The sequence below is a fragment of the Pelobates fuscus genome, chromosome 13, assembly GCF_036172605.1.
Source record: "Pelobates fuscus isolate aPelFus1 chromosome 13, aPelFus1.pri, whole genome shotgun sequence".
NCBI classification, from domain to species: Eukaryota; Metazoa; Chordata; class Amphibia; order Anura; family Pelobatidae; genus Pelobates; species Pelobates fuscus.
The window spans coordinates 87,442,718-87,467,153 of record NC_086329.1 but is presented as its reverse complement, the minus strand read 5'-3'; the positions used below and the strand labels follow the sequence as shown (position 1 = coordinate 87,467,153).

The 24,436-nt window shown below is 42.0% G+C and overlaps 1 protein-coding gene across 2 annotated transcripts in view; it reads left to right on the top strand.

The window, feature by feature from the left end:
* Positions 1-246: 246 nt before the first annotated feature.
* POGZ (pogo transposable element derived with ZNF domain) overlaps positions 247-24,436 on the top strand; it is a 48,177-nt gene continuing 23,987 nt past the window's right edge. For both annotated transcript variants that reach the window (XM_063440006.1, XM_063440005.1), the window contains exons 1-3: positions 247-457; positions 1,680-1,743; positions 21,722-21,846. In XM_063440006.1, the coding sequence (XP_063296076.1) occupies positions 21,726-21,846 (121 nt within the window). In that variant the 5' untranslated portion in view covers positions 247-457; positions 1,680-1,743; positions 21,722-21,725. The remainder of the gene's footprint in view (positions 458-1,679; positions 1,744-21,721; positions 21,847-24,436) is intronic.

The window sequence follows — 24,436 nt, the reverse complement described above, 5'->3', positions numbered from 1 at the left end:
GGGATATTGGCTGAGGTATGACTGGTGATTGAGTCCTGTTTGTGGAGAGCAGGGCTGCTCATTGCTGGGAGGGACCTTCTGCCTGCACTCCCACCCAGCCCATTGGCTCTGTCTGCACACTCCTCCTCCCCTGCAAGGCATTCTGGGAGAGGAGGGGGATTCTTTTCCCATGAACCTCCCTCATGGGGAGGGACACACTGACTGCCAGCCAAGTCCCCAGAAAAACACTAGGAGGGACAAGCCCTGCCCACGTCACGGACCTCCTCAGGCGGCCGTCCAATCAGATCGCGGGGAGGAAATGAGATCACGGTATCCATCCGCGCCGTGTGCCCCGTGTTCCTCCGCGCCGCTCGCCCCTCTTTGTACGCAGCGCGCTTGGCAGCGGGTGTAATCGGGCGGAGGGATCCCCGGGGAGGGACTGGCACTGTGACCGAGGAGGGGGATCCCGTAGGAGGAGGTGAGCACCCGGGATACGGCGGAGGAGGGAGCTTGGGGTTCCGGGGAGCTCTTGAGAGCAAGGAGGTGATTGCCAGGCCGGGATGTAACCCTCCGCCGCCGCGGCCATGTTGATCTGACGGACTATTTTATGAGGAGGAGCATGGTTTAGGGGCACCCAGAGGAAGGTGAGGGTACCCTGGGTGTGGGTGTGATGCTCCATGGGAATATCAGCACCTGGGGAGGGAACAGCATCTTCCTGCTGGGGGGTGGGAGGGGGACAGCTAGAACAATGGTTGGTGCCCCCAGATGCAACAATACCCTCCCATGGGCAACAATAGCCACCAGAGACCCGTACAGATCATTAATGGGCAGCAGGAGACCCTCCCTGACAGGGGCAGTAATACACCCCATTCACATCCCAAACACACACACATATACCTGCCCCCAACATACATATATTCATAGATACAATACATGGCCATATCTCTGTCAATATTCATCTTTGTACATACCAATACCTAAATAATTGGCTCTAATGATCAATATATTGCTGGAAACTCTTGGTAACTCTTCCCTATAAATATCTTCAAAACTATCACTGTAAACAAGGGTTTGCAGAAGATACATACATACATGTTAATGATACTGTATACATTATTACTAAAGTAAATAATGTACATATAACATGGTGTATTTTATTAAGTAATAGCAAAGAGTTAAGTCATTTCTGTATAGATCAATACAGTTTCATCGCAGAATAATTGGTTGCATTTGGATATCTTATAATTTTTTAGACATGGTACATCAATATGTACATTTTCATTCTAGAATGTTTAGGATCGTCTTTGGGTCACGCTACGTAAAGCAGCATCTCTTATTTATTTAGCCCTTGATTTCTGTATGTTTCTGGTGAATTGCATCCTAAACCCATGTGCCAAGTTGGCCTGGGAAAGTTTTGGAGGCCATGTTCTTGCCAAAAATCAATCCTCTGTGTTGTCAGATTTTGGATGTTTATTTGTGATATTTCAGGATAATATAGCAAATGGCTTCCAATGTCCTATTAGTGGATATTGGCAGCAGAAACATGTTTTGATTCTTATTTCCCAGTTTTATTCAGGAAATAATCTGGTTATTTAATTTTTTGAAGAACTTGAAACAGTCGAGTCTATTAATGTATTAAATATTGAAATGTATTATTTTATTTACACATACTATATAATGTTGTACACTTGTTTCCACAGATTTCCAGGAAAGGAGGACTGTCAACAGTTTGAATATCTTCTTTAGGATTATCAATTAAAAAAGGTATTTTAATATTAAGATATTGGCATACAAGACGGGGCAGTCGTCCGCTGATTCTGGGTGTGTTCTAGTGCATGTTTATCTGCTTTACAAAGGTAGCCACATTTCCCGCTGATGTATACATTAAAATGTAGTTTGTTGTATATATGTCAGAAGTTAGATCTTTAATGGATTTCATTCTCCAAGGTTTATTGGAAACTCACACGGAAATTGAAAATTTTAGGTCAATATAGCAAATCTGGAGAAATATTGGATTTCAGCTCTTTTGGTTTAAAATTTGCAATTCACTGGTAAATTACCGACAATTTATTGTTTAGTAAATTTGTCAGCAATTCAGCCAATATGGTGTTTTATGTGTTGAAAGTTTTGAAGAAATCACTTGCATACCCTTTCCCTCTCCCCCTTTCTAACAGCCATATATGCACATTTGATCATATTGTTGGTTATTTTCCCCAATACTCACTACTTTGCAATCATACAGTACTTTTTAAAATCCCCTTTCTGAAAATGCTGCAGGCAAAATGAGCAATGTACAGTTGCAAAATATTGAGCATTTGGCTGAGGAAACTGACAATATGATTGAAGGTGCATAAAAATGACTTCCGAAAAGGCATGATTTCTCACATTTCAATATATTGTTATTAAAAAAAAAAAAAATGGAAAAATGCATGAGACTACCAATTCCTTATGTATTTTGTTTTTATTTTAATATCTTTTGGCTTAATTTTAAGTAACTCACTCTGCAAGAGTTTTTCATCTAGCTATGATGCTGTTTAGCATTATAAAATTCACAGCCATCGCACCTATCAGTTTGCATAGTGACATCTCCATAACTTGCATCTCTCCCTGGAGGTGGAGACAATCAATGGCCAGGAGCATATTAAAGCGGCACGTCACTGTTTGGGGACTTTGCTAATTTGCAACGTCCCCCGACCGTGACATTGACGCTAGTGTTTCAGTGACTGGGGGCGCTACTTAACTGAACCTGTCTCTCACGGGCGCGGTCATCTTGATCACGGGGGATCCTCCGTAGACGCAACTATTTCCATGCAGCCGTCATTGGTGACAGCTGTCGTGATTAACTCTTAGACTTCGCCTTGAGTCTAAGAAAGTCAGGCAAAGGAGATATACAGAGACAAAGTAGTCCCTAATTTGTCTCTGTATATCACTTTACTGGTTGGAATGTCAGTGAAATTCCAACAGTCATAATGAATATTTCATAAAGATTTTTTCTTTATGAAATACTCATTTGGGGGGGTGACCGTGCTGCTCTTTGGAAAAGTGAACAAACAGTGCAATGTGTTCATTGACTATGCTTGACCTATATTGTGATGGCAAGTGCTAATTCTTTACTACAAACTTAAAGGGCATTTAAATTCTATTTAGCAAATGTGTAGGTTGTGAGAATAAAACTGTTTAAATATGTCTTTCTCTCACCTTTCAATCAATTCTTCAGCATAGTGTCTGTTGTCTAACAAGAGAGCAAAAGAGACCTCACACAGGCGGTCGTTCTCGCCATGCATAGCAAGCACTTTGGCTACAATAACTTGCTAGTCGACCTTGCTAGCACTGGTCAGGGTAGTGATTTCCAAAACCGTCCTCAAGGCACGCGTCTAAGGTGTTTTTAGATAGAAAAAGAAAAACCAAACACCATGACCCAACTTGTAATCCCTAAATCCTGGACTGGTTTGGAAACCACTGGGCTAGAGAGTATGGGACTGGAGTATCTGACACCACTGTTCATATGCGGGCACATCTATGTCTGTGAGGACATGGCGGCGTGGTAGTGGACTGTATGGTGAGTCGTATACTTTTCAAATGAAGAGGAAATGCACACACCATTATCTGAGGAATGTTTCAAACAGGGACGGCCAATTCCCAAATACATCCAGTAGTTTTAGGTACAAATGTCTGGGCACATCTGCCTCTTTTAGAAAAGGAAAAAAACAAACAAAAAGTAGTTTATTCAGGAGTACAGAACACAGATCGGCACCTATTTGTGCCTTTGTTAAATCTGACTGCCGCTTTAAAAAAACAGGTGTTCCCAGACACTAGTACCTAAAACTACTTTATGGTGATTCATGACAGGTTCCCTTTAAAATAAATCACATGAAATTAAGATTAACACATGTTATAGTTGATTTTCAATGATTTAAACAGTGCTGTAAATGTTAAACTGATATTTTCCCTATAAAGTGTACCTGTCACAAATCATATCATTTAAAGGGATATGCATCACTTGACAATTTGTATTTATTTATTTTTAAACAAGCTAGCAACCAATTTTAGACACATATATGCAAGCCAAAATAAACAAGGAAACCTTCAATAAAAAGGGGGGGGGGGGGAAATGTAACAAAATATCAGATTGCGATGGGAGTTAAATTTCCTCTTTGTGGGTGTGGAAAGCATAAGAAGCATTTATCTGCCTTTTTTCAGCCAGCATAGTGAGACAACTCATTCAAAGCTTTTAATCTAGGTATTGTGCTGGGAAAATTGCTACCAGATGTATAGATTGTTAGTCAAACCTATTTCAGAATAGGTCCTTACTCCACTTGTCCGACAGTTGCCATAGACATAGAGAATTGACTGACAAGAAGAGTAGAAGAGACCCCTTACACGCGGTCCTCCTGCCACCTGGCACTTGTGCTGAGGTTGCTAATGTTACTCCATAGACAACACTTCAAATGCTAGATAGAAGAGTATAGGAACAGAGTAAATAATGTCACTCTGTTCAGACACGAATGCGTTGACAATGAAGCCAGCTCATCCGCATTTGGAGAAGACTTGTGCTGCTTGTGAAAGTGACCCCAAGCAAGGCTAATAAAATCCGAGTGTGGGCGGGATAAAAGTGTGGCCGGATATAGGTGTTAGAGTAAGCAGCACCCTCATAGCTGTGGTCATAGCAAAAACACCCTTATAGCGGTGGTCATAGCAGCAATGGGCCAGAAATTAATAACACAATACAATATAATTGGCAGGTTCGCTTTAAAGTGGACCTTTCACACATTTTTATTATTTTCTTCTGCATATATTATTCTTCATAGTTATCCACCAGACTAATTGATTACTCCAGAGATATTATTTTAACTGATCCAGAATGTAGTTGCAGCAAGGTTTACACCACTTCAACATATACTTTGCATTGTGTATGGCGAGCTCAAACGTGATCACATGGTTTCCAGAGGCTTGTTGTATAATAATTTAGACTTAAGTAGCTTGTGTCGAGCAGTCAGGTAGTGCCACAGCTAGGCCACATCTGAGAGAAATGTCTAAATCTGCCATTTGGGAGTTAAATCACTTTTGTTTCTGTTTATGCAGTCGCAGCCAAGCCTTGTCTGGCTGTGACTGACACAGCCTGCATTAAATAAAATGGTTTCACTTTCAATCAGATGTAACTTACTTTAAAAGTTTTTATCTCCTGCTCTGGAAATTGAACTTTAATTACCTACAGGAGGCTCCTGTAGGATCTAACAAGCTATTAACAGAGCAGGAAGTGTAAACATTAGATGACACTTGACAGGAAGTGTTTAGGAAAGCTGTGGAGGTCACATGCTGGGAGGTGTGACTAGGGCTGCATAAACAAAGTGATTTAACTTCTAAATGACAAAGAATGAAGCAGTGAGACTGCAGGGGCCCGATCTATACACTAAAACTGCTTCATTAAGAAGTTAGAGTGTCCCTTTACATTTCAGGGACTGAAGACACAAGAATGCAAAGCAGTAAGCACACATTAACACAGGAGTTGTTGCTGCAAATATCAAAGTATCTTATACATCTGCATGGCAGTGCTTCTTGGTGAAGGTTGACCGCATTGAACAAGCTTTCTTTTCAAAACGTGGTCAAATTAAATTTAGAAAATGCATTAAGAGACGAATAAAGCTTCTTCAACTATTGAACCATACCTAACAAATCCTACCTTGAAGAAAAGGGATATCTAGTGAAGTTCTTACATCACATCTAAATATTTAGTGTGCCAAAAATTAGAAATATGAGCTAATAGCTCCTTAAGACTTTGTGTTGTGGTTTCTGCTTCTCACCACACATTTCACTCTGTTCTGTTGGTTAAAGGAACACTATTGGGTCAGGAACACAAACCTGTATTCCTGACCATATAGTGCAAAACCCACCATTAAGGTGGCTTGTCCCCCCCATAGCCCCCTTAAAAGCATGAAAAACTCACCTTATTTCCAGTGCCGTGCGGGTCCACCGGCACTGGCACCGCCCCCTTAGTGACATAATCAAAATTGAAAATTTTTAGCCAATCCAATGCTTTCCCATAGGGAACAGTGTTTTGACCAATCAGCACCTCCTCATAGAGATGCAATGCTATACATTGTGTTAGCAGAATTGCGAACAAATGTCTACATTTCTCTAAAATTAGGTTTTAAAAAAAGTCCTTTCCTCTTCCTGTCAGTCAGTTCAGTCTGTGCCAATCGGCACAGAAACAAGAAGGCTGTGCTCTGCATGTCTGTCTCTGCAAGCCCTCCTTTGTGCGTGTCTCCTGATTGAATTCAGCTTAAGCGAAAGCAATGCTTGTAAGAGGAAGTATTGAGGAGGGGCAGGCTCTTTGTGACAGCAGCAGAGATAGAGGTGAGAAATAGCCACAATTTTATATATATATATATATATATATTGCAGCAGCTTTGGAAGGCAATCTGAGAAAGAGAATAGATACATTTTATTTACAGTCGTAATCAAAATTATTTAACCCCCCCATTAAAAATCAGGTTTAATGTCAAAATCTACAGACTTTCAAATCAAATCAAAGAAAAACGCTCAACACAACAAATGCTTCAAGTGGTTTCCAAATTCAACTGAAAAAGCAACTTGTAATGACTTCTCCAGTCTCAAAATAATTTCACCCACCCGGAGCATCACCAAACATGCTTAACAGTAGGCAGAGTGTATGTTTCTTCCTCCAGACATAGCGCTGATCTGAAATGTTCTACTTTTGTTTCATCGCTCCACAGAACAGAATCCCAAAACTTCTGTGGCTTTATTTATATAATTTTGAGTAAATTGGAGTTCAGTTTTCTTGTGCTTTTGGATCAATAGTGGTGTACATCTTTGAGTTCTGGTATGCTTCTGTGCTCACTGAAACCTCATTGCATGTTGCAACCAAGTCGTTCTGCAGGTCTTTGCAGTCACTTATTTTTCACAACCTGACTTCCCAAATCTGGTGGCAGCCATTGATTGCTTCCGTCTTAGGCCCTGTCCAGGTTGTGCAACCACTGTTCCTTCAACTTTGAACTTGTGAACTCTGCTTCCAACGGTGTCTCTAGGTACATTCAGTGCCTTCGCTATCTTTTTGCATCCTGTTCCTTGTTTGTGAAGGGGGATGATCTCTTCTCTTAACTTTGTGGTCTACTCTTTTGTCAATCTTTCTTTTATTGAGGCATTAGTATATGGGTACAGAATAAAGAGGGGAAGACAATAATGAGTTATACACAGCCCTCACGGTTTGGAGTTTATGTGCTCCCAGTTTCTCACCCGATGGTCGGACGGATAGGGTAAGTTGCTGAAGTGATATCCCCATAGTTTTCCATATCTGGATGTGATTTTTTTCACCTTTGGGGCCATCCCTATCGCTTCCCTCTTAGTCTTGACCAGGGTGTTTGGCTGGTGTTTGAGCTCCCTCTCCGTAAGACGGCTTGGTCGTCTGGGCATTATCCGTTTATCCACTTATATATTTTTTCACGGACTGGACTGGAGCCTACTGCTTGAACTTTTTTGAGTTTACATATAGTTTTTATGCTAATGTGCACATCTCTGATTTTTTACATCAGTCCTTTGTCGACAAGAATATGAATAAGGGGCCCCTTACTATTCATCACGTTTACATCTGATACTGGACGTTTTGAGATGTTGTTTCATTTTTTATGATTGGTTTACTATACAATAAATGATATTTTGTTATACTCTTATATATATGTGTAGAGTATTCTGATTCAGATAAGACTCACCCAGTACATTCAATTGTGGTTTATGGTGGTCATTGTGGTGATCTCGGCGAGATTGGTCATTTTTAAGTTTATTGATATTTTCATCTTGATTTTTATGTAGATCTGCATAATTAATTGGAGCGCTCACATACCAGTTATATCTTTTCGGTTTCATTTAATAAGTCGCTCCCTTGTATGTGACGCAGCCCTACTGTTATTTCATCCCATTGGGTATATTTATTTCTCACTGTCAGTCCATATTATATTTACATACACGGTGGGTGTGTCACATTGCAATACATCTTGTCTCCAAGAGTTGTCAGCCTCGTTTTATGTGTATAAAGTAAAGGAAAGGCAGATGCATAACTGTTTTATTAGGGTCGCATAATATGCCCGCCATCACCTGAGCTAAGAGCAGGCGCGTCTGGCCATCAGGCCCCGCCCCCTGACAATCATATTTCTAACATGCACGGTTGAATAATTTTGATTACAACTGTATACAAAGCCAACATAAAGTGTTATATACTTTTAAGGTAGAGGTATGTTTTCCAGCAACACCCACTGAAAATCTGTTTTTTGCTGTCAGTACATGGCAGATGTAATTAAAATCAAATAAAATATGAGCTTTTAATAGTATTATGAGGAGAAACACTTCATTTTATAACGTGTCAAACCAGATTGTTAGAAAACTGCAAACCTATATCTGCCATGACAGGCTCACTTTAAATGTTTGTATGAATATATTGCCAAATTATCATCACACGCTTGGTTGTTTCCTTTAAGCATGTTTGATTATAAAATAAGGTTCTTCTCCAAAGTTTTGCACATACCCCACTGAACAAAATACAGATGACCCCATTACAGAATTTATTTGCTACAGTTATTGTTATCCATCCATTTATTTATTTAATTAAAAAAAAATAAAAAAAATAATGTTTTTGAATATACAAACTTGAAATCCTAAAGGGGCCTCATAACTGCTTCATGTAATTTAAATGATTTTAGTGTCTGCAGTTCTCTGCTGCTGTCCTTTCATTCAGCTTAAAGGGACACTCCACTCGTGAAGCCGCGCCCCCTATTTAGTCAAAATGACGAAATAGGCTGGCGCGAGCAGGGAGCAATCAGACGCTTCCATTTGTCAGCCAGAGCAGCAATGGGTGGCTATGAATGGACGAGAGTGTCAGCTGACCGCTAGAAGGAAGTGTGTAATCTCTGCCTTAGACACACCTCCGTGGGGATGGAGCTATGGGGAGCCAGGGACCTTCACTCAGTGTTATACCATTTGAAAATGGTTTGACCACAAAATGGAGTGACCGCACCAGGAGACTCCAGGCACTATAACCAATTTAGTGAGGTTAAATGGTTATAGTGCCTACACGTCCTTTAACCCCTTAAGAACACATGACATGTGTGACGTCCTGGTTCCCTTTTATTCCAGAAGTTTGGTCCTTAAGGGGTTAAATGTGTTCTGCATTGGAGTATGATATCTCTGCAGAAGAGACAGCGTGTGTGTGTGTCTCTGAATAAACACGAGTATAATGCACACAGTAAAAAAGGAGGAATACGTACTGCAGGGAGCTCCTGAAAGGGAGGGCCAGTCACTGAAGACCTCAAATGGAAGAAAATAAATATCCAGGCACACCTGAGGTGTGTTCTAAAAGGCAGTTTTTATTTTTTTTATTTTAAACAAGGAAGTGGAGACAAAGTTTCGGCTCCTCTCTGAACCTGTATCAAATCTTCTTGATAAAGGAGTAAAAACTCTTGTGTTGCGGAAGCTAATGGAAAAGCTTTGAATATGATAGTTTACTATGTGGAAGCTTGGATGTGCGCACAGAACACTGTGTGCATCAAGTCCCCAATGCACCTCTGAGGAGTATTGGATTGGACCATCTCCAGAGGAGGTCATACCTCCTTGATAAGGTTGCGGGGGACGGAGAGGTGAGCAAAGCTGAGGGAGTCTCAACGATGGAAAGGAATTTATTGCACAGTTACGGGAACCTGTATCAAACTAGGAACTAATAGAGTAAAAGTTGGTTTGTTAAGAGGGGCGTGGCTAAAGGGCAGAAAGCAGCAATTTTTTTTTTCTCTCCCTTTTTAGCAAAACAAAAAAAATTCATATTGGCGAAAAATACGATTTAAATATGAGTCAAAGCTATGTTGGTTCCCAGAGTGTGCATGGATTGACCTTTTTATGTGACTTTATATTTTGAAATAAATGTGGGTCAGTAAAGTTACCGAGGTGGAGTATGTGGCTGAGCAGAAAAGGATGACTTGCAATGGGAATTAATATGGAGACATAGGAGACGTAAAAATATAGAGAATTAAAAATAGTCTTTACTGTGAAATTTAGACTAGGAGAGTGCTGCACCTACAATATAGATTATTTGGGGCGGATAATAAGTCTGAGACAGAAATTCACTGACATAGAAAATTGTCTTTGTCGTGAAACTGCTAGCCACAAGGCCCACAGGATATCCTGAAAGCTTCATGTCATGAAAAGCCAATAAAAAAAAAAAGTCTGGGAAGAGAGTAGAATGGTTGAAAGCAGTAATAACATATGTATTGGTAATTTCACAAACCTCTTTGCATCTCTGGTCATTTTCTGCAAGGCAGGTGCATTAGTTCACTTTCATAGCAAGGGAGCTGTATTAACATGTTGCTGGGTGTTTCTGGGGCACAGGGCTAAAAGTGGAGTGTTCAGCAAGAACATTACCATGGTGAAGTTCTCCACTTTTGCTATTGCACATTTCAAAAGCCCCTGTATAATTTGGAGGGTAATTTTTGTGGTAAAAAGGCAGATTTTCCACATTACAGGAAAAATAAAAATAAAATACGGCCGTTGATATTACTGTAATCGGAGTCACCTGCCTAATTCAGCACATATTCAGAGTAATTCATGATTCAAATGGTCACTCCAGGCACCATGACCATCTTAGTGATTTGAAGCAGTCATGGTGTTTGCAGTCAGCATGTTTCTTTGAGTTTCTGAAAATACGGAGATTAACCCCTCTGCTGCCGGACATGTAACTCCACCTCCAGCAATGTCATTGGGGCTCCATTAGCCAAATACGGAACACGCGTTCATGGCAGCCCAATGACAATTATGTGCATATTTCAATGTACAGAGAGTCTTTCATTGGTTGAGGGCAGTCAGCTGATGCTCTTAGCCAACCAATGAGTGGCAGGATTGGCTTCTGCAGCTTGGGGTAAATCTGCCTTGAAAAACAGTCAGGTGTAAAACTTGCAGAAGTAGTAGTGTTTTATGGGCCTTGGGAAAATAACTTAAATTGATTTAACTGATAAGTGTGTGTGTGTGTATGTATGTAGTTGTTAGGAACATTTACGCATGCCACAGTTTATACCCCATTTTTACAATATAATACAGTGGAATTTCGGAACTCGAACCTAATCCGTTCCAGAAGGCTGTTCGAGTTCCGATTAGTTTGAGAACCGAATCAACATTTCCGATAAGAATGCATGTAAATTTGATTAATCCGTTCCAGACCCCCAAAATTACAGCATTTAAACACAAATTTGACTGTTTCATAATGCCTTACATGCGTTAAATCATATAGAAATAACACAATGTACAGTAAATGAAAATGTCACTCCACTTTACCTGTTATGATGAGAGTTGATGGCATAAGTGGAAAGGAGAAGAGCTATCATTGGGGAGCCTTTCGTAATTACAATAGGTACTAACTGTTCTGGCGTTCTTTCCCTTGCTCGTTTCACACCACTGACACCTGGTTGAGGCTCACTGGACCTTTTCTTCACAAAAACTTGTCTATTGAGACTTGCTGTTGCCTATGTTTTAAAATGTGTCTAAAGTGAGACATATCATTATCATTGAACATGTTCGTGGCATGACTTACAGAAGCTTTATCAGGATCATTTTTTTTCAACACAATTTTGCACTTCAGCCGACTTCACACACATTTCTTTGATCAATGCACTTGGAAGATTTTCCCTCCCCTCCTCCTCTGAAGACAGTTCCTCAGATGCCCTCTTTTGCTGCTCCCTCTGAAGGTTTTGGAGTTCTTCTGTGGTGAGTTTGTTTTGGTGATCCTCCACATCTTCATCATTCACCTCCAAGCCCATTGATTTCCTCTGGCCACAATTTCCTCCAGGCTGAGTTCATGGTCCCATAAGACTCCCCCCCCCCCCATGTAATCTATGTAGGACATTAAAACATTTTTTGAGAACTCTCTAAAGGTTAGCTCTGTGTCTGAGGTTACTTCAAAGCACCTCTGGAACAGTGCTTTGGTGTAAAGCTTCTTGAAGTTTGAAATGACTTGCTGGGCTGGATTAGAGGAGTAGTATTGGGGGACTAAAACTGAACTCCATCAATTCTTCCTCTAGTCCAGGAGTTTGAGCAGGAGCATTATACATAAGAAGCAGAGCCTTGACAGGTCTTGACAGGTAAGTGTTTTTTTACTTGTAGGTATAGTTAAACACTTGGCCCAAAATACCTCATGAACCCACTCAATAAAAAATTGCCTGGTTACCCAAGCTTTGCTGTTAGCCCTCCACATCACCTGCAATTTGCTTTTCAGGACATAGTTTTTCTTAAATACCCTCAGGTTCTCCGAGTGGTAGACTAGCAAAGGCTTCAATTTAAAATCCCCACTTGCATTCCCACAGAACAACAGGTTTAGCCTGTCCTTCATTGGCTTGTGTCCTGGCAATGATTTCTCCTCCTTTGTTATGTAGGTTGTCTTTGGCATTTTCTTCCAAAACAGGCCTGTCTCATCACAGTTAAACACTTGTTTAACACATAGTCTTTAAATTCCACAACATATGTCTCAGCCCCGTCTTTGTTAGCACTGGAAGCTTCACTACGTCTCACCACACTGTGTATGCCACTTCTCTTTTTAAACTTTTCAAACCACCCTCTACTTGCCTTGAAAACCTCACTATCCGCACTCGTTTCGGGTGTGTTTTTCACAGGATCATGTCTTGCTTTTTCACAAATTATTGCTTCTGATATGCTATCACCGGCAAAATGGTTTTTTTCATTTATCCATATCAATAACAATTGTTTTACTTTTTCTAGTGTCTGGCTTCTTTGTTTTGTAATTGCTTTCCCTCCTCTAGCAACATTGGCTCCTTTGATGACCTCTTTGGTTTTTAATATGGTACAAATTGTAGATTTGGCCATACCAAACTGTGTTGCTAGATCACAGACACAGACACCACTTTCATGTTTTAAAATGATCTCTTTCTTCAACTCTATTGTTGTTCTCACAATTTTTCTCTTGGGTTGGCTAATATCCTTGGGACCCATGGTGAGTTTTTGCAGACTGAATGGAGCTCTATGTGAAGACTCAATGACATTTATTTAAGAGTTAGTGGAGCTCTATTTGAAGACTGAATTGAATTCTATTTGAAGACTGAATTGAATTCTATTTGAGGACTGAATTGAACTCTATTTGAGGACTGAATTGAACTCTATTTGAGGACTGAATTGAACTCTATTTGAGGACTGAATTGAACTCTATTTGAGGACTGAATTGAACTCTATTTGAGGACTGAATGGAACTCTATTTGAGGACTGAATGGAACTCTATTTGAGGACTGAATGGAACTCTATTTGAGGACTGAATGGAACTCTATTTGAGGACTGAATGGAACTCTATTTGAGGACTGAATGGAACTCTATTTGAGGACTGAATGGAACTCTATTTGAGGACTGAATGGAACTCTATTTGAGGACTGAATGGAACTCTATTTGAGGACTGAATGGAACTCTATTTGAGGACTGAATGGAACTCTATTTGAGGACTGAATGGAACTCTATTTGAGGACTGAATGGAACTCTATTTGAGGACTGAATGGAACTCTATTTGAGGACTGAATGGAACTCTATTTGAGGACTGAATGGAACTCCATTTGAGGACTGAATGGAACCCCATTTGAGGACTGAATGGAACCCCATTTGAGGACTGAATGGAACCCCATTTGAGGACTGAATGGAACCCCATTTGAGGACTGAATGGAACCCCATTTGAGGACTGAATGGAACCCCATTTGAGGACTGAATGGAACCCCATTTGAGGACTGAATGGAACCCCATTTGAGGACTGAATGGAACCCCATTTGAGGACTGAATGGAACCCTGACTGACTAAAGTTTTTGCTGGCAGAATGGAGCTCTATTCGAAGACTGAATGGAGCTCTGCTGACTGTATGGAGCTCTATTTGAAGACTGAATGGAACTTTTTGCTCAAAGTGAATGAGTACCCCTAAGAGCATGGGGTGAGGGGGTTAGAGATTAATGCTAATTGTGGCAGTCAGAACGTGTTGTAAAGCCACCGGGCTATAAGGTGAGCTGTATCAAATTGTGTACCATATGAGCAGACATGTTGGTAGAATAATACAAAAAGAAAGAGAGAAGAAAAAAATACAACAAAACATAGCTCATCCTCGAGGAACAAAATGAACTAGCCTAGTTTGGTCCCAGGTGTGGTGAATCGTAGAACTAAAGGGGTCCACCGGTGGTGAGTGCTAATGCCACGAGAAAGTAATGTGAGGATATTTATGGGGTGATAAATATAAAAAAAAGATCAATAATTTTTATTTGTATTATATCAAAAATTTATATATTGGCACTGTTCCCCTTGATTATTGATTTTTAAGGCTGAAAATTACCCACTATTTTAATTCTCATAGATCCTGGAGTATGTTTATTAGAGGATTTATATTTCACACATTAATCACAAACTAATTATAAAAATATAATTTATTGTGACTAATAATAATATGTAACATGTGTGATAACAATCAGTGAATTATTAAGTATAAAATAATTAAACGAAATGGCAATGGCTTAACACAGTTTACAGACCGCTAAATAGCAACATTTATATCGATATTGTGGAGGATTCTCCTATATTCATTCGGCTTTTTTCCCTCCCTGCTTTTTAAGTGGCTTGAAAGCATTTGTTTTATTTGTTCATTCGGTAAATCATTTGTTTTAGCGAACAGAGACCACCTTGGGTAGCAATTAGAACATGGAACACTATGTAACCACACGAAACCGCAAAGTAATTGAATGCTCATAGGTGGCTGCCGTTTCTAGCATACGAACGCACGTGGTGAGAACAAAGGATTCTTAAACTCCCAAACGTTGGTCGTTGAGTGCCTGGAACTGTTTTCGGCATTGCACTCACACGAACATCGGTCCCCATGGAAGTCCCGTCTGACCTATTTCCATTTACAGTATTCGAACGGTGTTCGGGAGTTTCAAACAACCGAACGAAGGGAGCATTCTCCACAAACCATCTGCATTCTAACTATAGTGGTTTTCGTGTAATTTTATCCGAACGGAGACCGGCTCTTACGACCAATTCCGTGGAACTCTGTATCGGATACAACCGCATGGCGAGCTGGTCAAACTTCCACACGATGTGACACAAAAAGTACCGAATGGATTTTTGCGCAAATTGAAAATGTTGCTCACAGTATCCTCAGCTAAAGCCTACAGTAAAAATGTATACAGTAAAACAATGCAAATTAAGCAGGCCATGCGAGCACTTCTAGCATCCCCGCACAACCGTTACCCCATCGAGATATTTTAATTCCAATTCAGGCATGAGGGCGGTGCGAACCCTATTTCTTACATCCAAACCTACTCGTGGGGATTCCCGGTTCCTCTATCAGCTTGATTATGTCTGGCAAAGAAACATACCCGTCCCTTGAAATGCAAGGGACAAGAAAAAAAAAAAATAGCATGAAAATAGACGAGGAAAAATAAGAAAAGAATGAAATAAGGTGAGAAAAGACTAGTAATCAGGAAAGAGAGAGAAAAAGAGGAACTGTACTGAGATGGGCATACAAAAGTGAGATCATACCCTTAGGTACCATTTCGTCGGAACACATTTTCTCGAAAAACGTCGGCTTGCTCAGGGCTGCGGCTCTAATATGTGGTTTTCTAGCAAAATCCCTGAGCTGGATATATCGAAAAAAATCCGACGGAGTTAAATGGTTGCCTTGTTGTAAGTCCCCAAACTGTACAAGCTCTGCATTTCGATATAAGTGATGGACACGCTGGAGTCCGGTTCTTTCAAGACTTCGAAAGTTCCTTGGAGCCATGCCTGGTTGAAATTCTCAGTTTCTAAGTATAGGGGTGAGAGGGGAGGGGGTCGACATCAGCCTGTATTTGGTATTGGTCGTATCCCAAATACGTAGTGAGTTGAGTATGGTTGGACAAATCACTCTTATTATAGTTCTATATTCCTTAGGAACCCACATTGTGAATTGGGGTATATCCGAGCCCACCAGCATAGATTCAATCTCCACCCACCGTCTTTCCTCCGGTGGGGAATGCCACATGGCTATCTGCGTCAGTTGAGCCGCAAGATAGTAAATATACAGGTTAGGTAGGCCTAGCCCCCCTCTGTTTTTGCACCTATATAGGATTTTTCTGGACATCCTGTGTCTTTTGTTTTGCCAGCTGAAGTCCCCTATCGATTTTTGTAATGGTGCCAGTTGAGATTTAGCCACACGGACCGGTAGTGCTTGGAATAGGAATAGAAGGCGTGGGAGGATGTTCATCTTAACGGAGTTAATCCGCCCTATCCAAGAGATGGGCTTGTCTGTCCATTTTTCTAGATCCCGTATCAAAGCCCGGAGTATGGGAGTATAATTCGCAGAATATAAACCGTTTGGTTCCGCCGTTAGGTGAATCCCTAAATACTTCAACAAGCCCATCTCCATCCGTATATTGTAGGTCGCCTGTACGTCCCTCATTTCTAGTTCCGAAAGGCCTATCGACATAGCGCTGGACTTATGGATATTCGCTTTATAGCCGGATAATTCTCCATATTCTGTCATTACCTCTTGTAACGCCGACATGGAAGCGGCAGGTTCCGTTAAGGTCAGGAGGACGTCATCCGCATATGCCGATACGGTAAATTCTTGGTCCCCCACTTTGACTCCCCTGATATTCGGATGTCGCTTGTAACAAGGGTTCCAGTGCCAATACGAAGAGAAGAGGGGAGAGTGGACACCCCTGTCTGGTCCTGTTGTATAGCCTAAATGGCTTCATTGGGGCCCCCGTAATCATAACCTGGGCCCTAACCTTATGGTACATTGCCCTGATGACAGTTATGAATTCCACCGGGAATCCTAGGTGCTTTAGTACAGAAAACAGAAATTGCCATCGAACCCTATCGAAGGCCTTTTCAGCGTCGATAGATACAACCAGGGTGGGCGTTCCAGTGGTCTTTTGCTTCCAAATAAAATCTGCGGTTCTCCTGGTATTTTCAAACAACTGACATCCCTGGATAAAGCCCACCTGATCAGCGTGTATAAGTGAGGTCAGTAACGGGTTCAATCTATCCGCTTGTACCCTCGCTAGGATCTTCATGTCGTGATTGATTAACGAAATAGGCCTATGGTTCGCGGGTTGGAGTGGATCTTTTTTGGGTTTAGGCAGGAGCACAATCGTGGCTATGGACATCTCTGGGTGTAATATCCCGCCTTGCCGCAAATTTTCATAAAGCTTCACCAGGCGAGGCGTAAGCTCCTCCCTATAGACCTTATAGTACGTACCAATCGAAACCGTCTGGTCCCGGTGCTTTATCTTTCAGGCCAGAGATGGCTCTGTCCACTTCCTCCTCTGTGATCTCTGCAGCCAGACCAGCCACCACGTCTCTATTTAATTTCGTCATTCCCAAAGCATCCAGGTATCGTAGTATATGTTCTTCTTCTTGTTCGGCGTGAACATCTCCCGTCGGAGTGTGGTTGTATAACTGTTTGTAGTATTCCTCAAAAACCTCCGCTATGTCCGTCGGCTTCGATTTGATCGTGCCGTCCGAGTGTCGTATGGCCGTGATATGGGACCGTTCCTGTCTAGGGCGAAGCGTCCTGGACAGGAGAGTGTCCATCTTATTTGCCTTTTCAAAAAAGGCGCGTTTTGACCACATCGTGGACATCGCCGTGTCGTCCAGTAACAGCGTGCAAATTTTCCGTCTCACTTCTTCTAATTGTCTGTAGAGCTCACCATTCGGGGTTGTTTGATGTTTCTGTTCGAGGGTTCTTAGTTGCCCCAACAGGACCTCCAGCTTTTGATGTTTCAGCTTTTTCTTCCTGGTAGCTAATTTGATCATTATTCCTCGCACCACAGCCTTATGTGCCGCCCACACCGTACTAGCCGACACCTCCGGGGTGTCATTCACCTCAAAGTATTCCGTCATCTCTTTCCTGATCTGTTCCACCGCTTCGGGATCACGTAGCAAGGATGAATTCAGTTTCCAAGTCCATGGCGTTGAGTGATGGAGACGTCTGACCATGATATGCTACCTACTTGTGACCCCACCGTGCAGGAGAAACCCGCAGCATTCACCAAAAAGAGGTCAATCCGTGAGTATGTGCCATGGGGGACTGAATAAAAAGTGTAGTCCTTGGTTCCCAGATGGTGGACCCTCCACACATCTACCATCCCGGTTTCTGAAATAAAGTCTTTGAATAACTGGTCCTGTCTACCTCGACCTTGGGACTCCATCCTTTGTACTCCTGTCCACCGCCGGGCACGGGGCAGCATGATGACCATGCCTCGTGGCAATGCTGAGATTTTATCCCTTAACTCGTGCCAGAACCTGGAGTCCGTGGAGTGGTATTTTTAAAGGTTACCATTAGAGGTACCTGTTGAAGAAGCAGTTGTTATTGAGGGGAAGGTGTCTTGTTGAAGGAAAGTTTGACGTTCTAAAAGGAAAGCTTGTTGTCCTAATTAGAGGTCTTTTTGAAGGACTAATATGCATGTGTTGATGTGTCTCCTGGTGTCAAGTCCTAAAGGGGACCTGTCTAGTTCTTTCTTATTAAAATTATATATTTTTTTCTTTATAATGTGTCTGGTTTCAGGTTAGTGATATGTTAAGACTGCTTTAACTTATTGCCCTTTATGAAAGTTTGTCCAGAATGCTAATTGGGAAACACTTCTTAAAGGAACACTATAGGTTCAGGAACACAACCATGTATTCATGACCCTATAGTGCTAAACCCACCATTTAGGTGGCTTGCCCCCCTTATTTCCAGTGCCGCACGGGTTTGCCGGCGCTGGCTCTGCCCCGTAGGTGACATCAGAATTGGGGAAAGCATTGGATTAGATAAAATCAACAAGGAGGCATGGCCAAATGCCTCTTTGGCCAATCAGCACCTCCTCATAGAGATGCATTGAATCAATGCACCTCTATGAAGATAATTCAGTGTCCCACTGAACGGCGGTGCAGCACTGAGCCATAAAGCACCTCCAGTGGCCATCTGAGGAGTGGCCACTTGGAGCTGTCCCTAGGGGCAATGTAAGCGCTGCATTTTCTCTGAAAAGGCAGTGTTTTGTTCTGGTGACTATAGTGTCCCTTTAAATTAGCATCACCATTTGTAGGGACTCTGCATTTCTTATATATACGTAACTTTTTACAGTTCAGCAGTGCATGCACTCAATGCAGAAGAGCTGGGGCAAAAAGACCAAATACGCCTCTGAAAAAAATGTTGATTAAGAACAATTTAGGGAAATGAAATTTCAAGGGGAGGGGGACATTTTTCCGTTTCTATCAGAGACATTATCATGTTCTTTGTCCAGATCACTTTAGGAGATTCTGACTGGATTTATTCTCTGCCCACGTTTGTAATCTGCCTCTGCTGGTTAGCCAGTCAAATAAAAGGAAAGAAGAGAGTTTAGCGCTTTAAAACAGAACAGAACAAGGCAGCAACTTTAAAAAGGGAATCCCTCAAAACCCTTAAAGCACAATAGGTAAAATAAAAGTAAAAGCTGCGCCAGACAAATCAATAAAAATAGAGATAATAAAATAAATAAAATAGTCGAAATAAGAGAAGTCCAAATAAAATAAAGTAAAGGTCAGTCTTAGCTGGATGAATCTTCTTTAAATAAGATAAGTTCTACAATGGTGGTATCCTCGTAGTATTTGATAGAGCTATAACCAGCTCTAGTGTAGAAAGCGTACAGCGGTATAAATCCCCGCTTATGGGATACAATGCGATTTCCTTTTCTTCAGGGGTAAGTGCCACTCAAAGAGAAAATAAAAACCAATAGTGTTCTCTGTATAAAAGCAGTAGGAAAATAAAATAAATACATGAAATGGTACTCACAAAGGTGGAGCAGGCTGACTGCTCCTTGATGACGTAGGTGGAAAAATCCCCACCAAGGATTACTTGGAGTCCAGAAGTAAAAAAATGCCAGGTGATGAAGTGTATATAAAGATTCTTGGCACAAGCAAAATAGTGACCAAAAAAATCTTTATAAAATGTACAATTAAATGTTATTTTATTTTATTATCTCTATTTTTATTGATTTGTCTGGCGCAGCTTTTACTTTTATTTTAGCCAGTCAAATACCCTGTGACTTGAAAAGTATTTGTTATTCGTCCAAACTGCGTATTAAAAGTACCGTATATACTCGAGTATAAGTCGAGTTTTTCGGCACATTTTTTGTGCTGAAAAACCCCAACTCGACTTATACTCGAGTCAATGTCTGTATTATGGCAATTTACATTGCCATAATACAGACAATGGGGCTGTGGGGGCTGGCAGGAAGCTCTTACCTCTCCTGCAGCTCCTGTCCGCTCCCTCCTCCTCCGCGCCGGTCTGGTCAGCACCTCTGTCAGCTCCCAGTGTAAGTCTCGCAAGAGCCGCGGGGTCATAGTGCGGCTCTCGCAAGACTTACAGTGTGAGCTGACAGAGGTGCTGACCGGACCGGACCGGAGGAGAAGGGAGCTGCAGGAGAGGTAAGCGCTCTCTGCCAGCCCCCTCCACTGAACTGCCAATGCCACTGGACCACCAGGGAGTGAGAGCCTCCCTCCCTGCCATGCATTAAGCAGGGAGGGGGGACAAAAAAAATAATAAAAATATTAATAATAATAATAATAAAAATAAATAGTATAACAATTTTTTTTGCCCACCCCCCACCAAGGTTCTGCAACACATACACAAACACACACTGCATCACACACACTTACACTGCACTCATACACACTTACACTGCACTCATACACACTTACACTACACTCATACACACACGCTGCATTCATACACACACGCTGCATTCATACACACACACTGCATTCATTATATACACACTGTAAATAAATATTCAATTAATATAATTTTTTTAGGATCTAATTTTATTTAGAAATTTACCAGTAGCTGCTGCATTTCCCACCCTCGTCTTATACTCGAGTCAATAAGTTTTCCCAGTTTTTTGGGGTAAAATTAGGGTCCTCAGCTTATATTCGGGTCGGCTTATACTCGAGTATATACGGTAACAGCTTCCTGGAGAATTGTTGTTGTGTAGTTTCATTTCCTTTCCCTTTACTACACTGTTAATAGGTACCCATACAGGATTTAAAAGGAGCATTCCAGTAACATTTGTTTCAAGTCTATCATTTTTTATGATTGCTTCTAAAAGTGCCAATTTCAATAGAAATCTTCACTTTTATTTTCTGGGAAGGAACATCTCCCTGGCTGTCAATCAGCTGGGCTTGTTGTTCCAGCAGAGAAGCTGCTGGGGGGAGTGAGAGCTTGCAAAGGCTGCAGACAACAAGCCTGCAGCTTTCAAATGTATTTTTTTCATATACCCCAAATATAACAAAATATAGGAAACATATATACATGTTTTTATTTTTTTTCAGCTATATAACTATGCAGAGTTCTAAAAGTAATGAAATAATTCTGTAAACCAATGGAATGAGCAAGCACATTTCTCTTATACACCTTTGCACCACTTTTAACACCAGAACACTGAAATAAATTTCCCCAAAGATTGCAATATTTTACACTACTGTTTTGACCAAATTATACATCAGGCTTTTATGTATAATATTTTGAATTCTTTAGGTTTGTAATTGTAGGGACTTTTATCCATCGTGAGACACAAACTTACAAACAAAAACCATAGCTTTCCAATGTTGTCAGGCTGGTAAAAAGTGGTAAAAATATATGGGGGGTGTGGGGATAAAATTAATTGAAGTGTTTCTTTATGGGAACCCTTCTCTTTGTATTATAGTGTGTTCTCTATTTCAGAAACATGGACACCGACCTGTTTATGGAGTGTGAGGAGGAGGAGCTGGAGCCATGGCAGAAAATGAGTGACATCATTGAAGACTCTGTTGTAGAGGATTACAGCTACTTAGACAAAACGCCAACAGGTACCCACCAAACTACTTTTACATCACTAAAGGAACACTATAGTCACCCAGACCACATCTTAGTGAAATGACCTGTGTGGAGTGGTCCTCTGATTTTTTTTTTTGTAAATCTCTTTTTTATTGAGGCATAAAGTCATGTGGGTACAGAATGTAGAAAGGGAGACAATAAGGTTTTCAAACAATACGGGGGTAATACCATGCAATACATATCATCTCTGTACGGTGTTAGCCTCGTTTTTGTAGATTTTATGTTCATTATTTCTTTTCTTTTTGTTTTTTGTTTTTTCAATCAAGACGTTTGGAGCTGTGAGACTCGCAGGTCTCCATAATGAGTTATATACAATTTAAATCAACTTTAACAGTTTGGGCACGCAGGCCCGCATTGTTGTAGGTTTCGCAAATCACTAATGTCAATTCAGTCACGTTTCTGGTTGGATAAGTAGTCAAGTGTGTGTTAGCTGGTGTCTCCCCCAGTGTCTGTGTGGTTTGGTTGTGTTTGGGAGTCAGGTAGAGTGAGCGCCACCATAGCTGTTGGAGCGTAGTTTGTGGGTAACTTTCTTCAGTAGGTGTGTGAGTTAGCTCCTTCCCCTCCTTGTTTTCCTTATTCCCTTACTGTGGTTGGACCCTCCTATGCTATGTCTGTCCCCCCGAGGGGTTGAGTGAGTTGGTAAGTCCGAAACTTGTTTGGTTCCTTAGATTTCAGGGTTGTATGTAGTGTTGGCGGGGGGTCTACGGTGGCTGGGTAAGCTCTTGTTTAGGGTCTGTCGTTTTCCCTTGTGTTGGTGCGTTCCTGGGGGCTGAGGCAGGAGTGTAGCTAGGTCAACAGGGGGGGGGGAGGTGGGAGGGGGGTGGGTTGAAGGTATGTCGGGTAGAAGAGGGGGGTCGGGTGCGTCCTTCGTCCGTCGTCCTCAGTCGTGTTTGTTGTGGGTTGGTCTAGTCTGGCTGTGTCTCAGTTGGCGTTAGTTCTGATGGTCTGTTGGAATCCTTCTTTTGCTGTCTCAAGGATCCAGTGTGTCCAAATGTCTAGGTAGGTCTTATGGGTCTGGTTGGCCGTCATCGTCAGTTCCTCAATTTTCCTAAGGTCTTCCATTTGGCTAAACCATGTCAGTAGCGGGGGTGTTGTAGTTTGCTTCCAGAATTGGGGGAGCACCTGTTTGGCTGTGTTGAGTATTCTAACGGTTATAGATTTTTTGTATTTGGAGTGTGGGACAGTTGTATGGTGTAGGAGCATCGCAGCCGGTTCCAGGGGGGGGGGGGGCGCATCCGAGAACTTCTCCAGGACCTTGTGTATTCCCTCCCAGTATGTTTTGATTTTCTCACAGTCCCACCATATGTGTTTAATGGTTCCCACCTCTTTTTCGCATCTCCAGCATTGGTCAGAGTGTGTTGGGTCAATTTGGTGTAGGAGGTGTGGTGTTTTGTACCATTGTGTTAATAATTTGTATGCTGTCTCTTGAGTTTTACTGTGTGTTGAGCAGTGGTGTGTTAGGTAACAGATGGACTCCCATTCCTTATCCGTGAGTGTGGTGCGTAGGGCCGTCTCCCATTTACCCATGTAAAGTGGTGTGTCGGATGGGGTTTCTAGTTGTAGCATGGAGTATAGATAGGATATTCCATGCGGGAGTGGATCTGGGCTTGCGCTGACCGCTTCTATTGTGGTCAGGCCCCTAGTAAGCGCCGGGCCTTGCGGTAGCGTTCGGATAAAGTTAGTCAGCTGGGTGTGTCTGAACCTGTGCATGAATGTCATAGGTGTCTCCCCTAGTAGGGCTGTCAGTGGTTTACATTCACCTGCTTGGAGGATGTGGCGTAGGCGAGGGGTCTCGTCCGGAAGAATGTTGCGAAGTGCTTTCGGGTCTAGTCCCGGGGGGAAGTCGGGATTATATGTAAGGGGCAGAAGGGGGGAGGGGAATGGCGACATGTTGCCGGTCTTGGAGGCTCTCCTCCATACTTTCAAAGTGTGCCATGTGTATATGGACATGTCTTTCCCATCCGCTGCCTCCCGGCCCCAGGGTAGTCCGGAGAGCGGTCTGCCCACTTCTGCCTCCTCTACTGTTTTCCAGAGCTTCCCGATGGTATCCTTTGACCACTCCACGATCCGCAGTAGGTGCGCCGCGACGTAGTATTGGTAGAAGTCTGGGAGGGCTATTCCCCCCTGTTTTTGGGGCGAGTTAGTGTGGTGAATTTCAATCTAGGTCTACCTCCGTTCCATACGTATTTGGTCATCTCCGATCTAAGGGACCCGAAGAATGTCTTTTGGATCGCTATGGGGATGGCCTGGAGGAGGTAGAGGAGACGTGGGAGGAAGTTCATTTTCAGGACCTGGACTCTTCCCAGCCAGGAGATGTGTGGGAAGGACCATTCTCGCATGTCTCTTTGGAATGATTGTAGTGTGGTCGTGAAATTTTCTTTGTACAAGTCCTCACTATGTCTTGTCAGCCATATCCCTAAGTACCTAATTTTGTGTTCGGCCCATTGGTATGGGAAGCTGTTTCGTAGGGGCTCTGTTTGTGTAGCATTTAAACTGACGTTGAGAATGAATGATTTCCCGTGGTTGATTTTTAGATTTGATATGTTCCCGAATTCCCTTAGT